The 17,281-nt window shown below is 37.9% G+C and overlaps 1 protein-coding gene across 1 annotated transcript in view; it reads left to right on the top strand.

The window, feature by feature from the left end:
- Positions 1 to 17,281, top strand: part of MORC1 (MORC family CW-type zinc finger 1) — a gene marked incomplete at both ends in the record, with an annotated part of 186,278 nt that overhangs the window by 47,218 nt on the left and 121,779 nt on the right. The window contains one exon of the mRNA XM_082711563.1: positions 15,240 to 15,365. Coding sequence (XP_082567689.1) covers positions 15,240 to 15,365 — 126 coding nt within the window. The remainder of the gene's footprint in view (positions 1 to 15,239; positions 15,366 to 17,281) is intronic.

Here is a 17,281-nt window from a genome sequence, read left to right as displayed (position 1 = left end):
TCATGACCTGAGCTGAAGGCAGAGGCTTAACCCCTGAGCCACCCAGGTGCCCCTAGTCCACATTTTTTAAAATGATTTTTTAAAAAGTCTATAAACTAATAAATTACTATACATTAGTGTATAACAGTTTTTGCATAATATTAAGTTACTTTGCGTTGATATATGGTATGTCAATACTCGCTAACTAATGATGGGAGCTTAAGTTGACTTTACTTTTTCACTATTTTAACAATGCTGATCTGTATTTTTAAAAAAAGATTTTATTAATTTGAGAGAAAGAAAGCAAGCAAGCAGTAGGGAGGTTCAGAGGGAGAGGAAGAGAGAGAATCTAAAACATACTCCCCATTGAGTGAGGAACCTGATGTGGATTTTGATCCTAGGACTCCAAAATCATGACCTAAGCTGAAACCAAGAGTTGGCCACTTGACTGACAGCCACCCCCAGCTGCCCTGACACTTGGTCTTTTTAAAATTAAAATTTGTATTTGGGTAACTGTAGACTTATAAGCAGTTTCAAGAAATAATATAGAGTAAGTTTATGTACCCTTTGCCCTGGTGCCCCATTGCTGTTACTTTGCTAAACTTGTAGTACAACATCACAACTAGGACATTGACATTGATGCAGTCTACCTAGCCTGGGTCAAATCCACCGATACATCAGACAAGGATCTTTCCTATTGCCTCTTTTTTTTTTTTTCTTTTAAGATTTTATCCATTTTTTTGAGAGAGAGAGAGATGTGTGAGAACAAAAGAACACAGGCAGGAGGAGCAGTAGAGGAAGAAGGAGAAGCAGACTTCCCCACAGAGCAAGAAGCCTGATATGGGGCTCGATCTCAGGACCCTGAGATTATGGCTTGAGCCAAAGGCAGACACTCAACTGACTAAGCCACCCAGGTGTCCCCTTCCTGTTGCCTTTTTTTTTTTTTAAGATTTTATTTATTTATTTGACAGAGAGTGAGATCACAAGTAGGCAGAGAGGCAGGCAGAGAGAGAGAGGAGGAAGCAGGCTCCCCACTGAGCAAAGAGCCCGATGCGGCGTTCGATCCCAGGACCCTGAGACCATGACCCAAGCTGAAGGCAGAGGCTTAACCCACTGAGGCAGTGGGTTAAGCCCACTTAACCCAGGCGCCCCTCCTGTTGCCTTTTATAGCCACATACATTCTCCCTCCTCTTTCCCAACTTGATCTTTAACATTGTTAATATTGTCCTTTGTCTAATAGAAATTTTTGATATTTTGAGATCAAATCTGAAATACTTTTCTTTATGAGTCTCTTTTGCATTTCTAAACCTTAGATAGGTTCCTTAACCAAATATATTTTCTTATCATTTCTTTTAATATTTGTAGTTTATTTTTATAGCTTTTTAATCTATCTGGAATTTGTTTTTTGAACATGGTGTGAACAGGGGAGGACAGATTAATATTTTCTAATGGATACAGCATTTTAAAAATAGTTCAGGCTTTCCTACTGATTTGAAATGCATACTAATATAAGCTAAATTATCATCAGATATGGATCTGTTTCTAGATGGCCTATTTCTTTTCATATGTTTTTTCTGTTTTTGCTTAATTAGAACTTTTTAATTGCTATAGCTTATATAATGTATTTTGGGATTTAGACTGAGAGCCCATTGAATTTATGGATTAATTGGAGAAGAACTAACATATTTATGTTTTGGTTCTTATTTCAGTCTTACATATAGTTGAGTGGAGTTTTACATCATCGTATATATCATAGTAGTTAAGAACAAGACTTTGGTAGTTAGACTGTATGAGTTCAATTTGTATTTCTATAAGCTGTGTTGATATGGGGAAGGTAGTTAACCTTACAGAGCCTCTAATTAGTTATCCAAAAATGGCAATAATAATAGCAGTTGTATTAATAGTGGTATATCACAGCATTGTTGTGAGGCTTACATGATGTATGAGCTGAAAAGTGCTTAGACCACTACCTGGCACAGAGTTCATATTCAGTAGTTGTTGGATATTATTATTTCTTCATATAGGTCTTGTACATTTCTTTCTCTTTTTTGTACATTTCTTGTTAAGTATGTAGGTATTGTGACTCTTCTTGGCATTCAAATAGGATCTTTTCTCTATTGCTTTTTCTAATTACTTAATTGCTAATTTGCATACAGGAAAACTGCGGACTTTAAAAAGAAAATTTTATTTATTTATTTTGACAGAGGAGGGACGGAGGAAGAGGGAGAGTCTCTAAAGCAGACTCACTCGATTCCATGACCCTGAGGTCATGACCTGAGCTGAAATCAAGAGTCAGAGGCATAACCAACTGAGCCACCCAGGCATTTCAAAACCATTGACTAGTCAAAAACCTCTGATTTTTTTTTTGAAGATTTTGTTTCTTTATTTGACAGAGAGAGAGAGCACATGTAGGCAGAGAGAGAGAGGAGGAAGCAGGCTCCCCTCTGAGCAGAGAGCCCAATGCGGGACTCGATCCCAGGAACCTGACCTGAGATCATGACCCAAGCCGAAGGCAGAGGCCCAACCCACTGAGCCACCCAGGCGCCCAAAAACTTTTGATTTTATATCTCGCCATTTACTGAATTCTTTTATTCTAAGTTTTCAGTTGAATTTTCTATTTAGTCTTTATTTGCAAATAGTTGTGGTTTTGTGTCTCCATTTCTGTTACTCTGTTTTTACTAACTAGTTAACTAAGAGTGGTAATAACAGACATGATTTTTGGTTTGGTTCTGTCTTAATGGGATTCTTTTATCTTTGACTATTAGGTGTGATATTTGCTCTAGTTATTATTCCTTCTAATCAATGCCTTTCATCAAATTTAGTAAGTCATTTTATTTCTAGTTTATTCAGTGACTTTTATTTTTCACATCAGGAAATTGATGTTAAGTTTTTGTCAAAGCTTTTTGATGTCTATTGAGGTAATTTAATTTTGTTTTTCTCTTTTAATCTGTTAAAGAAGTATATTTATTTGAGTAAAACTTGTGATACTGAACTATCATTCTTCTGTTCCTCAAACCCAACTAGTTCACTGTGCTAATTCCACTGGTATTTTATTTAATATTTTTTGCCCTTATGCTTATACATGAGTCTGGGCTATAAATATGCTTTTATTTTCCTTACCTTATTTAGTATTAGTGTATAGATTATGGAAGAATGAGTTGAGAAGTTTTTTACCTCTTTGGTTGATTTGGAAGAGTTTGTAAAATGAGTCTTTAATTTGCCTATAGGTTTGGTAGAAATTCTCTGAAAAAACTGTGATCTTTTTTTTTAATTTCTTTTCATTGTTCCAGAATTCATTGTTTATGCACCACACCCAGTGCTTCATGCAATACATGCCCCCATCATACCCACCACCAGACTCACCCAACCTCCCACCACCCCCCAAAACCCTCAGGTTGTTTTTCAGAGTCCACAGCCTCTCATGGTTCATCTCCTCCTCCAATTTCCCCCAACTCCCTTCTCCTCTCCATCTCCCCATGTCTTCCATGTTATTTCTTATGCTCCACAAATAAGTGAAACCATATGATAATCGACTCTCTCTGCTTGACTGACTTCACTCAGCATAATCTCTTCCAGTCCTGTCCATGTTGATACAAAAGTTGGGTATTCATCCTTTCTGATGGAAGCATAATACTCCATAGTATATATGGACCACATCTTCCTTATCCATTTGTCCGTTGAAGGTCATCTTGGTTCTTTCCACAGTTTGGTAACTGCTGCTATGAACATTGCTGCTATGAACATTGGGGTACAGATGGCTCTTCTTTTCACTACATATGTATCTTTGGGGTAATTACCCAGTTGTGCAATTGCAAGGTCATAGGGAAGCTCTTTTTTTAATTTCTTAAGGAATCTCCACAATGTTTTCCAAAGTGGCTGTACCAACTTGCATTTCCTCCAACAGTGTAAGGGTTCCCCTTTCTCCACATCCTCTCCAACATGTGTAGTTTACTGTCTTGTTAATTTTGACCATTCTAACTGGTGTAAAGTGGTATCTCAGTGTGGTTTTGATTTGAATCTCCCTGATGGCTAGTGATGATGAACATTTTTTCATGTGTCTGTCAGCCATTTGTATGTCTTCATTGGAGAAGTGTCTGTTCATGTCTTCTGCCCATTTTTTGACATGATTATCTGTTTTGTATGTGTTGAGTTTGAGGGATTCTTTATAGATCCTGAATATAAGCCCTTCGTCTGTATTGTCATTTGTGAATATCTTCTCCTATTCCATGGATTGCCTCTTTGTTTTGTTGACTGTTTCCTTTGCTGTGCAGAAGCTTTTGATCTTGATGAAGTCCCCAAAATACATTTTCGCTTTTGTTTCCTTTCACTTTGGAGACATATCTTCAAAGAAGTTGCTGTGGCCTATGTTGAATAAATTATCACCTGTGTTCTCCTCTAGAATTCTGATGGATTCCTGCTTCACGTTGAGGTTTTTTATCCATTTCAAATTTATCTTTGTGTATGGTGTAAGAGAATGGTCGAGTTTCATTCTTCAACACATAGGTGTCCAATTTTCCCAGCACCATTTATTGAAGAGACTGTCTTTTTTCCACTGGATATTTTTTCCTGCTTTGTCGAAGATTATTTGACCATAATGTCATCTGTCCACATCTGGGCTCTCTTATCACTGTTTCTTGTTTTTGTTTTTACTTTCATTATTTTTGAATTGTGCTATAACTTAATCTACTCAAATTTTTTAAATTCTTGGGTCAGATATGTCATTTGTAATTTCTTTTTATTTATTTATTTATTTATCGGGGGGGGGGGAGAGCGAGCACAGGCAGACAGAATGGCAGGCAGAGGCAGAGGGAGAAGCAGGCTCCCTGCCGAGCAAGGAGCCCGATGTGGGACTCCATCCCAAGATGCTGGGATCATGACCCGAGCCAAAGGCAGCTGCTTAACCAACTGAGCCACCCAGGCGTCCCTCATTTGTAATTTCTTATAAAGGCATTTGCTTTATTTAGATTTGCAAATTTGTTGATAAGGGGTTTTACATAAAATATTCTTTTAAAAAATTATTTATTTATTTGAGTGAGAGAATGAGACAGCACAAACAAGGAGAGGGAGAAGCGGGGTTCCAGCTGAGTCGGGAACTTGATGTGTGGATTGACCCTGGGATCATGACCCAAGCCAAAGGCAGACTTTTAACTGACTGAGCCACCCAGACACCCTACATAAAATATTCTTATAGGGACGCCTGGGTGACTTAGTTGGTTGGACGACTGCCTTCTGCTCAGGTCATGATCCCGGAGTTCTGGGATCGAGTCCCGCATTGGGCTCTCAGCTCCACGGGGAGTCTGCTTCTCCCTCCGACCTTCTCCTTGCTCATGCTCTCTCTCACTACCTCTCTCTAAAATAAATAAATCAAATCTTTAAAAAAAATAAAATATTCTTATAAAATTTGTTTTCCCTAGGCTTATAGTTGTGTCTGCTTTTACCACTTTTATTGCATGTTATGCTGTCTCTTTTTCTTGGACAGAAATGTTTAGTTGTTTCAACTGTCTTCTTTTTTTTTTTTTTTAAAGATTTATTATTTACTTATTTGACAGAGAGAGATCACAAGTAGGCAGAGAGGCAGGCAGAGAGAGAGGGGGAAGCAAGCCCCCTGCTGAGCAGAGAGCCCAATGTGGGGCTCAATCCCAGGACCCTGGGATCATGACCCAAGCTGAAGGCAGAGGCTTAACCCACTGAGCCACCCAGGCGCCCCTCAACTGTCTTTAAAAACAAAATAATTTCCAATTCTTTTTAAGTCTACTAGGTTTATATTATATATTTCTTTATTTTCTCCTACATTCTTTGGATTTGTTTTATTTTACTTTTTCTCCTTCCTTGAGGTGTTGTTTAATTTTCAGTTTATCTCTTATAATGGCATATAAGTAGATTTGTGACTCAGTCTAAGTGCTTCTATCTTTTAATAAGAAATTTATCTAGTTTACACTTTGTGACATGTGCTACAGCTGGACCTACCCTGCCTTATCAATTTATGTTTTATATTTAATTAGCTTCTTTTGTTGTCATTGGTTTGCACTTGGGTATTTTTTTTTTTAATTTTGTTCGGCTTTATTCTTTTTCCCCCTTAGTGAGATTGGTTGACTTGTGATTTATTTGGCCAAGAAGGAAGGTTCATTTTTTTTTTTTCTATTCCAGTAGTTTGAAATTTCTTCCATTCTATTTATCATAGTGAATCACCTTTACATTTTAAATAAACATATCTAAACCTAGTTTTCTTATCAAACTGTAGAGTTAGTATAAATTGCATCTCACAAGTAAGTCAAGACCTTAATATGCTTTGTTTCTCTTCCATACTAGTTCCACGTTTTCTGAATATTCTTTTTGGATTTATTTGTAACATTTTATAGTATTATACCACACCCTGCATAAAAATTTATTTAGACTAAATTATAAGATTTAATTTTTCCTTTGCTTACCACACTGTCTTCATCCTATATCTTTTTCATTAACTCATTAGTTCATTTGCAGGGTTATATCCTCAAATAATTATCTCAAAGTCCATTTGAGATAAATTTTTGAAAGCTTTGTATCCTTAAAGGTGTCTTTATCTTTCCTTTCGTCCTAAATGAATGAAGAAACTTTGATTCAAAAATAGTTTCCCAGGGGTGCCTGAGTGGCTCAGTAGGTTAAGTGTATGACTCTTGATCTTGGCTCAGGTCGATCTCAGAGTTATGAGTTCAAGCCCTGCATTGGGATCCACACTGGGTGTGGAGCCTATTTAAAAAGAAGTTTCCCTCAGGATTTTTTTGCCCATATGACTTCTTGAATCCATGTTGTTAATGAGAAATCTGATCCAGATGTGATTACTAAGTTTTTGTAAATTACTAATTTTCCCCCCTTGGATATCTTTGAAGAGTTCTCTTAATTTTATTTATTTATTTATTAACATATAGTGTATTATTTGTTTCAGGGATACAACTCTGTGATTTATCAATCTTAACACAATTCACAGCACTCACCATAGCACATACCCTCCCCAATGTCCATCACCTAGCCACCCATCCCTCTCACCCTCTTCACTCCAGCAACCCTCAGTTTGTTTCCTGAAATTAAGAGTTTGTTATGGTTTTTCTCCATCTCTGGTTTCATCTTGTTTCATTTTTTGGAGGACACTTCTAACTTACTTATTTCACATTGGCTCTGCCTTCAACTAGAAAGAGACCCAGCCATTTATCACCTTTTCTACTCCTCTGATCCTTGTGCAGGCCACCATCATGTCTCCCTGGGCTTATAGAGAGCCTTCCACCAAGTCACAGTTCTCTCTGCTTCCACCCTTCACCCTGTGAGAACTTTGTCACCCTTGCCTCTCTTTAGCAGCCAGAGCAGTCTTTTAAAAACTCTCTGTACAAGATTCCTCAGTGACTTCCCATTACACTCAGAGGAAGAGTGAGGGTCTTCATAATGCTCTGAGCATCCTGTGTGATATCATCCTCTGTTATCTCTCTGGCTTACTTTCTCCTTCCATTCCTCTCTAGGCTCATGGGCCTCCTAACTATTATTCCTTGGGTTTTAGCAGAAGACAAATATGTGTTCATAGTTACCAACATGCCTTTGATTTTTTTAAAAAAATGAAGTTTACATAATAGCATGGTCTGTCAGCAGAGACATGAAGGTTAATTGAAGATGGTGGGGGGGCATATTTGCAGTCTGTTGCCATATTAACATTTTCTGTGTGTAGTAAAGTACGTACAGAATTAGATAACGTGGTCACCATACCTTTGAGTCCAGTTTTGTGGATTAAGCTGAAGGAACCAGAAACTCAGGCTCATAGGCAGGCAGGGTCCATGGGGGGCGGGGCTGCCCAGCCAACTTCTGATTCCCACTCTAAGTCACATTGCTTCAGACCAGTCATCCCAGGAGGCAGGTAGTACATTAGAGAAAGAATGGACTTTGTAGTTGCTTGGAACAGGTCTCAAACCCTGGTTCCTTCCCCTGAGTAGCTGTCTGAATGTAGATGGATTCATTTTACATCCACTCCCTCAGTGAATACCTACTGAGTATCAGGCCCTGTTTTAGGAACCGGGGATATATAAGGAACAAAACACAAATATCTCTGCCCCCACATGGCTTGAATTCTGTTGGGAGAGCTTTCATTCTATTGATAAGTTATCTGTGCTCTCAGAACCTCAGTGTTTTCATCTACAAAAAGAGGTTCTGTATAACATCATCTACTTAGTATGAATGCTGTTGAACTAGAATAGTCACAGACCCAGCACGTGGGGATTCTGAGTGCATCTTAGTTCCTCCGCTCTGGTTTTCTCTACAACACTTTTTTCTAGCACTTACTATCACAGTGCTCTGGAAACTGTGTCTGATACATAACAAGCAACAAACTAAATTGAATGCCAATGTCTAGGTAATTTTCTAAGAATATGTAGATACTTTATTTGGAAGATACTGGCACTCTTAGTAGTGGCTTCTGTCCTCCATCCTTGAAGATTATTGGGGATCCTTATTGGGAGCGGGGGAGAGGGAGTTTTAGGAAATTTTGTAAATTGCCTCTGTTACCTTTGAAATATCTTTTTGACTCCATATTGTGAAGACTTGATCACTCCTTTAACATTTTTCCTGATTCCCTTTTTGGGGGTTGAGACCATGTGAGCATTTTACATATACCTGGAATCCATCATGGCTAGGATCTCAGGCAGCTAGGGGAACTCATCTTAAAAAACAGCTCTGAGAATGGTGATATAATATGGAATAATGGAGTTGAAATTTTGTGCTAAATAATGTTTTGAAATTCGATGCCACGTTGCCAGTGTGTTCCTAAATTGACAGTCATTGGGCAGCATTCCATATTGTCTCTAGTTTATGTCTTAACTGAGCTGGCTGGGAACACATCAAAAGTTACAGCTTCAAATTGTAATGTGCTGCTTGCCATACTGTGGGTATGACAGAAGCACTTCTATTACTTTGCATAGCTTATAACTCTTCTTTTAAATTACCTCTCTGAATTGACATTTCTCTTAGGTATAATCCACCCTAAGATTAAATTTGGTTAGCCCCTTCATAGTTCAGAATTTAAACTAGTTAAAAATCTTTATGCACTTCTTTATACTCAAGATAACGTAGACCTTGTTAATTTCAACTTTAAGAACTCCTCAGAGATTTTGTAGGGACTTTAGCAATAAATTTAGAAAACAATTTTGGTTATAATATGCAGTATTTTCATGAATAAAAATATGGCACTTCTAAGATATTACAAAAGGAACCTAATTTAGTGTCTGGAGTTTAAAGTCATTTTCTCAACTGTGGACCTTACAAGGGTAGTTCATTGGGAGTCTGTGTACCCATTGTGGATCAATGTAGAGGGTGTCCTGCATCCAAACACCTACTTCTGTCTTCCAGGTAGTCTTTCTTGCCTACTACCCTGTCCACTAGGTCAACCAAACCAGTGGTTCTCAAAACTTGGAAGAGTTAAAGGAATCACCTGGTAGTTTTAAAAAATTTACATTCTCAGACTCCAGCCACAGAAATTCTGAATTGGTAAATGAAGGAGATGTGACACTTGTCATGGGACCTCTCTTTCTGGTCCCTGTCCTGTCCTTAACAGTTTGGTGACCATACCGATGTACCCATGATATACCCCATATAAAACAATACTTAAAACAGTAGCAGAGCAGTGTGCCTAGACTGGAAGAAGAAAGAGGCCACACCGAGGCCACAGACACAGCTGCAGGCTGAAGTAGAGACTTTATAAGAATACCCAAATGCTGGACTGGAGACAGACGCATAGGCTACTCCATCTGCTGTTATTCCACAAACTTTCAAGCCAGTTTCCAACTCAGAACACTCTTTTTTCCCCATGTCTGTTATGTGGCTGTGTGTGTGTGTGTGTGTGTGTGTGTGTGTGTGTGTTGGGTGGCGCACTCTCTTCCTTTCTTTAGTTTATTATAGCCAGTTAAATAGAAAACGAGAGAGAGAGAGATACAAAGATAGAGATATGGGTACTTTCGGCAAAGTTCAAGACAGAAAAGAAAGACATTTAGAAGTAAACAAGAGAATACTTGTTGAAAAAAATATGTGAAGTAGTTCCTGGTGGGTGGGGAATAGCAGTATTTTTTTCTTAGATCTTTTGAAGATAACTTAGTACTCTCGTATTTCAGTTTCCCAAGTAAATGGCTTTATTTATAAAGACTGATAGCTTCATCATTGAAGATGATCAGTCATTAAAAAGTCAGTCTTGTAATGGGAATCCCCTGTTGTTCATTCTAAATTAAGCCAAGGAAGTCCTGAATAATTATCATTGATTCAACAAATATTTATTGATGCAGATGCTAGCCTCATGGGGCTTACAATATGAAGGGGGTACAGATAAATAAAGACAGTGACACTGCTAAGTAGCAAGTGCTGTGATGGGGAGCACCAAAGCCACTCGATTCACCCAATCTTGGGGAATGCAGGAAGGCTTCAGGAGGACAGGAGATCTCAAGTTGCATTGTGAAGGGGAAAAAGGTGCTAACCAACAATCCAAGGAATCAAATGTGCTAAGACCTGGATATAAGAAAGCATGACCACTATCTGGAGACCTGAGAATGGTCCTCAATGCCTACACTATCTACAGCTGACAAGTGATGGGGCTGGGGAGTTAATTGGATGCCAGATCATGAAGAACCTTGTACATCATATGGAGAAGTTCCAAAGTTATATTTGGGTTGCCTGTTTCATATGTAGCTTTTATATTTAGCTACCTTTGCCTTCTTTCTATCACAGACTTCACAATAGCATAAGAAGTATTGCCGTTCTGTTTGTTACAAATAACGAGGAACTTTGAAAGTGGCACGTGTATAGAAAAGGGTTAACATGGAAGGCTTTTGTCTATAGAAAGTCTTGCTTTCAAGGTTGACCCTTGGCTGGTCCCACCCTGATAGAAACGTTCCCTAACAAATAAGGTTGGCTCACTGTATCTAAACTATGCAAACAATATGGTTTATCCTGGAATTTTGATACAGGCTAGAAGACCAACTCCCAATGAAACCCTTCAGTACTGTCTCTAAAGCCCTTCCATAGGCAGAAACATCACACGCGTTACTGTATTTTCATAAGTGGGGGAAGAATGGGAAGAATGAGCTCTGACCCATCATGAGAAGGAAAAAACACACAAAAGCTGCAGTCATATTCCTTCATACCCCACCTATTTTTCCCCATTATGATCCACTGTATATCCTTACCGCATCACTGTGATAATACTTAGCCATAAGTACAACTCTATGTGAAGTCCCATGAGCCCTTCCTATGAATTTCCTAACACAGGGGAAGTCTTGAGGCTCACCAATACACCTGCTAGGACTGTTTATACCTAGAGTTATTTATTAGATGAAGACAAAATGTGAGCTATCAAATGTAGAAGTAACAGTTTCCTTATTTTGTTTTTGTAGTATTTTTTTTAAAACCCATACTCTTCTAACCCAGTTTGATCTGTCATCATTATTTCTCAAATTGGGCTCTGAGTTACTTTTGACTTTTACTTTCAAATGACAGAAACACGTTAGCTTTTAGGAGAGTGAAAGAAAGCTACTGGGTCTAAGGGTAATTTTTAATCAAGAGGTCCAAAAAGGATTTGAAGTCCTTGGAATAGTTGAAGTGTCCCAAGGTGACTTTTTTTTCCCTTTCTCTCTATCTCTCTTTTTAAGATTTTTTTTTTTTTTTAATTTGCAAGAGAGTGAGAGTGTGCAGGAGAGGGGAGAGGGTCAAGGGAAAAGATACTACCCGCTGAGCTGGGAGCCCGACACAGGACTCTACCCAGGGACTCTGGGATCATGACCTGAGCCAAAGGCAGTCGCTTAACCAAGCCACCCAGACCCCCTTTCCTTTCTCTTCTAACAGGTGAGGATGTATTTGATTGGGCAGCTTATGATGTACTTGCACAGTACTATGGTGTAGCACCATAGTATGGACAGCCTCTCTGGCCATGTTAAAGATGCATTAATATTTGTAGAATACCTGCCATGAGCCAGATACTTTTATATATTTTTTATTGGGAAATTCCACTCAAGTCTTACTTGAAAAGAGCATGAGAGACTATGGACTCTGAAAAACAATCTGAGGGGTTTAAAGTGGCGGGGGGGTGGGAGGTCAGGGTACCAGGTGGTGGGTATTATAGAGGGCACAGATTGTATGGAGCCCTGGTGTGGTGAAAAAATAATGATACTGTTATGCTGAAAATAAATAAATGGAAAAAAAAAGTTCAAAAATAAATGATTCAAAAAAAAAAAAAGAGCTTCTTTTTAAACCATTAAAAGAAATGGATGAAGGACCTCAATGTGCGAAAGGAATCCATTAAAATTCTTGAGGAGAACACAGGCAGCAACCTCTTCGACCTCAGCCACAGCAACATCTTCCTAGGAACAACACCAAAGGCAAGGGAAGCAAGGGCAAAAATGAACTATTGGGATTTCATCAAGATCAAAAGCTTTTGCACAGCAAAGGAAACAGTTAACAAAATCAAAAGACAACTGACAGAATAGGAGAAGATATTTGCAAACGACATATCAGACAAAGGACTAGTGTCCAGAATCTATAAAGAACTTAGCAAACTCAACACCCAAAGAACAAATAATCCAATCAAGAAATGGGCAGAGGACATGAACAGACATTTCGGCAAAGAAGACATCCAGATGGCCAACAGACACATGAAAAAGTGCTCCATATCACTCGACATCAGGGAAATACAAATCAAAACCACAATGCGATATCACCTCACACCAGTCAGAATGGCTAAAATCAACAAGTCAGGAAATGACAGATGCTGGCGAGGATGGGGAGAAAGGGGAACCCTCCTACACTGTTGGTGGGAATGCAAGCTGGTGCAGCCACTCTGGAAAACAGCATGGAGGTTCCTCAAAATGTTGAAAATAGAACTGCCCTATGACCCAGCAATTGCACTATTGGGTATTTACCCTAAAGATACAAATGTAGTGATCCAAAGGGGCACGCGCACCCGAATGTTTATAGCAGCAATGTCCACAATAGCCAAACTATGGAAAGAACCTAGATGTCCATCCACAGATGAATGGATCAAGAAGATGTATATATACACAATGGAATACTATGCAGCCATCAAAAGAAATGAAATCTTGCCATTTGCAACAACATGGATGGAACTAGAGCGTATCATGCTTAGCGAAATAAGTCAAGCAGAGAAAGACAACTATCATATGATCTCCCTGATATGAGGAAGTGGTGATGCAACATGGGGGCTTAAGTGGGTAGGAGAAGAATAAACAAAACATGATGGGATTGGGAGGGAGACAAACTATAAGTGACTCTTAATCTCATAAAACAAACTGAGGGTTGCTGGGGGGAGGGGGGTTGGGAGAAGGGAGTGGGATTATGGACATTGGGGAGGGTATGTGCTTTGGTGAGTGCTGTGAAGTGTGTAAACCTGGTGATTCACAGACCTGTACCCCTGGGGATAAAATTATATGTTTATAAAAAATAAAAAATTAAAAAAAAAAAAAAGAAGTCCTGAAACAACTTATGACCATCCAGGAAATCCTGGGATTTCTTATAGGCTTATCTTCAATTAGGTAAATTCCTTGGAGCTCTTCCCTCTCTTATGGAGTAACTGGTAGTGGTCTGCCACTCAGTTGAGCCGCCCCCCCGACCCCCCACCCCCACCCTTAGGCAGGCTTTCTGTTTCCATCATCTTTGTCTCCCTTTAGACTGTGGTAGGACTGTCAACATGGTGGGCGTAGGGCTCCCTGCTTTCTATTTGACCTTGTAGCCCTTGATAGAAGACTCTTCTGGGGTCTAGTAGGTAAAGAGTGCTACTTTCACAGCACAGCTGAGCTTGTTTTTGATCTTTATTTCTCATCTAATTGGAGAGGATTTACAGTTCATAAATGGACTCTGATATAGGAGGTCCCTGGAGTTAGTATATGGCAACACAGTGATTTCCCAGCAACGTGCAGTTTTACAAGGGTAGCTTTCTTCATAAGGCTATTTACGTTGTGTCTGCTCCCACTTTATTGCCTTTCCGTCCTTTATTTTTTCTCCTTTATCCTCTCACTTACCATGCTGTCAGACTTCTCCCTGCAGCTGGCCATAAACACTTAATACTTAACTGCACTTACAGAACGAAGTTTTGTATTTATTGTTCATAACTTCCAATGCAAATGAAACATTTTTATTGTATTTCTCTGTTTACAGTAACTCCATGGAAATGTTTCTTATTCATGGGAGCCTAGATTTTTTTGTCGTTGTTGTGTTGTTTTGTTATGTTTGAGCAGGGGGATAATTTTGTTTGACTTGGTTTTGCCCTTCTGATCCAATAGCTGTAATGGGAAGTGGGTTTTCTATTGCTGGTATAAGTCTGCTTAGTATTAGTTGCCAACAAAAATTCAGTTATAATCAAATTGGAGGTGATTTATGCTCCCCTTTGTATTTAGAGTCCTTCTTAATGAGGTATGTGAGTGTTGCAAGATTTGCTGGTGTAGCCTCTACACTGTGCCCTTTGATATATATATATTTTAATTTAATTTAACTTTTTTCAGTGTTCCAAAATTCATTGTTTATGTACCACACCCAGTGCTCCATGCAATACGTGCCATCCATAATACTCACCACCAGGCTCACCCAACCTCCCATCCTCCTCCCCTCCAAAACCCTCAGTTTGTTTCTCAGAGTCCACAGTCTCTCATGGTTCATCTCTCCCTCCGATTTTCCCCAATTCCCTTCTCTCCATCTCCCAATATCCTCTGTGTTATTTTTTATGCTCCACAAGTAAGTGAAACCATATGATAATCGACTCTCTCTGCTTAATTTATTTCACTCAGCATAATCTCTTCCAGTCCCATCCATGTGGTTATAAAAGTATTCATCCTTTCTGATGGAGGCATAATATTCCATTGTATATATGGACCATATTTTCTTTATCCATTTGTTTGTTGGAGGGCATCTTGGTTCTTTCCACAGTTTGGCGACCGTGGCCATTGCTGCTATGAACATTGGGGTACAGATGGCCCTTTTTTTCACTACATTTGTATCTTTGGGGTAAATACCCAGTAGTGAAATTGTAGGGGCATAGGATAACTCTATTTTTAATTTCTTAAGGAATCTCCACAGTGTTTTCCAAAGTGGCTGCCCCAACTTGCATTCCCAGCAACAGTGTAAGGTGGTTCCCCTTTCTCCACATCTTCTCCAACACATGTTGTTTACTGTTTTGTTAATTTTGGCCATTCTAACTGGTATGAGGTGGAATCTCAATGTGGTTTTGATTTGAATCTCCCTGATGGTTTCTATTCTAGTTTTCCAGAGAGATGGTCATTCAGAGCCTACACGTCTGTTCTGTATTTTGAACCTTGGATGAGAATATTCATTCAGGCCAAAAGAGTTAAAACAAAACATCTATGTTACTGCCTCTACAGACCCAGGTAACTCACCTTCTTTCAATTAACTTCATAGAGTTTTTATTTATAAAATCAATATGCCCCTCTCCCTCAACGTGTCAAAGTGATTTGATAGTAAGAATCTTAAAATTTGATAGTAAGGTTTATAAATGAGACTGCTTCTGAAGGGTTTGCTGAAGGGTAATCATGTGTAACAAATATTTTGCCATAATATTTGCCGTAATAACAACACACTGCCATGAACACTCTGAAGTTAGAGAATCATTCCAAGGATGATTTTATTTTTTACTCCGTTGCATCTTAGGTGCTTTGATTTTGATGTTCATTAAACAAATCACAGTTCACTTACGTGTTCTGTTTACACAGATATTTGAACTATTAAATAATATATATGTGTATGTATATTTTATATGTATAATGAACATACTTACAAATTTGGTTCACTTGTATTTTAGTGTAAACTTTTTTATACCATATAACTTATTATACCACAATAACTTATTATAATCATAATAACTTATTATACCCATATAACCCAAATAACTTATTATAACCATAATAACTTATTGTACCATAAACTTACTATACCATAATAAGTCTAGTTAACATACATAACCACACATAGATTAAATTTTTCTTGTGATGAGAACTTTTAAGATCTCTCTTAGAAACTTTCAAATATGAAATACAGTATTGTTAACTGTGCTATACATTACATCCCCAAGACTTATTTTGTAACTGGAAGTTTGTACCAGCATAAATTTTTTTTTAATATGACATTTCCATATTACAAAATTCATCTTGCCCAATTACATATGCAGTCAGAACAGTCTTTGTGTGTGTTGTTTCTGGATGGTCATTCATTTACTCACCAAAACGTTTATCAGAGTCTCCTATGAGTCCTAAGATTGTGCTAGGTTCAAAGCATAAAAATGATAAGTTCTAGTTTTGAGGAGCTTAATATCTTTTGGGGGAAGCATTTAATGCTTGCATGCTGTTGATATATATATATATGTCTTATTACATACATTGTTGTGTTTGGTTTTTGCAGTAACTCTATGGGTCACATTTGATTATCACCATTTCAGAGATAGGGAACTGGCACAACTGGACAAGAGCTCAAATATTCTGGCTTCAGATTCTTTACCAATTCACATTCACTGCTTCTTCCCCTATATTACATTAACTTTTTATAATAGACCTACATTTGTTATGTTGTCTTTTTTTCATGAAAAATTAGTGGCTTTCCTGGGGCTTTGCAATCACTCATGTTAATATCAGTATTAAAGTTATAGATCTCTTAATCGTATGTCGTGAATAAGTCTAGTTATCATCTGTCACCATACAAAGTTATTACAATATTTTGACTGTATTCCCTATGGTATACATTACATGCTTATTACTAATTTATTTTATAACTGGAAGCTTGTCCTTCTTAATCCCTGTCACCTGTTTTGCCTGCCTTCACCTCTCCCCTCTCTGGTAATCAACATTCTGTTTCTTATATCAGTGAGTCTGTTTCTGTTTTCTCTTGTTTATTCATTTATTTTTTATATTTCACATATAAATGGAATTATATGGTATTTGTCTTTCTTTGTCTGACTTATTTCACTTAGCATAGTACCCTGTAGATCCATTCATCAGGTTTTTTTTTATACTAAGTTGTATAAGTTCTTTATATATTTTAGATATTAACTAGTTATTAATTGTTTGATGTGAAAATATCTTTTCCCATTCATTAGGTTGCCTTTTCATTTTCTCATGATTTCCTTAGCTGTGCAAAAACTTTTTAGTTGGATGTAAATCCATTTATTGATTTTTAATAATAATACTTATTAATATTAATAATTATTATAATAATATAACTATTAAAACTTTTGCCCTTGCTTGCTGAGACTATTCTAAAATAATATTGCCAATACCAGTGCCAAAGAGCTTAC

This window comes from Mustela nivalis, assembly GCF_964662115.1.
Source record: "Mustela nivalis genome assembly, chromosome: 1".
NCBI lineage: Eukaryota > Metazoa > Chordata > Mammalia > Carnivora > Mustelidae > Mustela > Mustela nivalis.
This window is presented reverse-complemented; position numbering and strand designations above follow the sequence as displayed.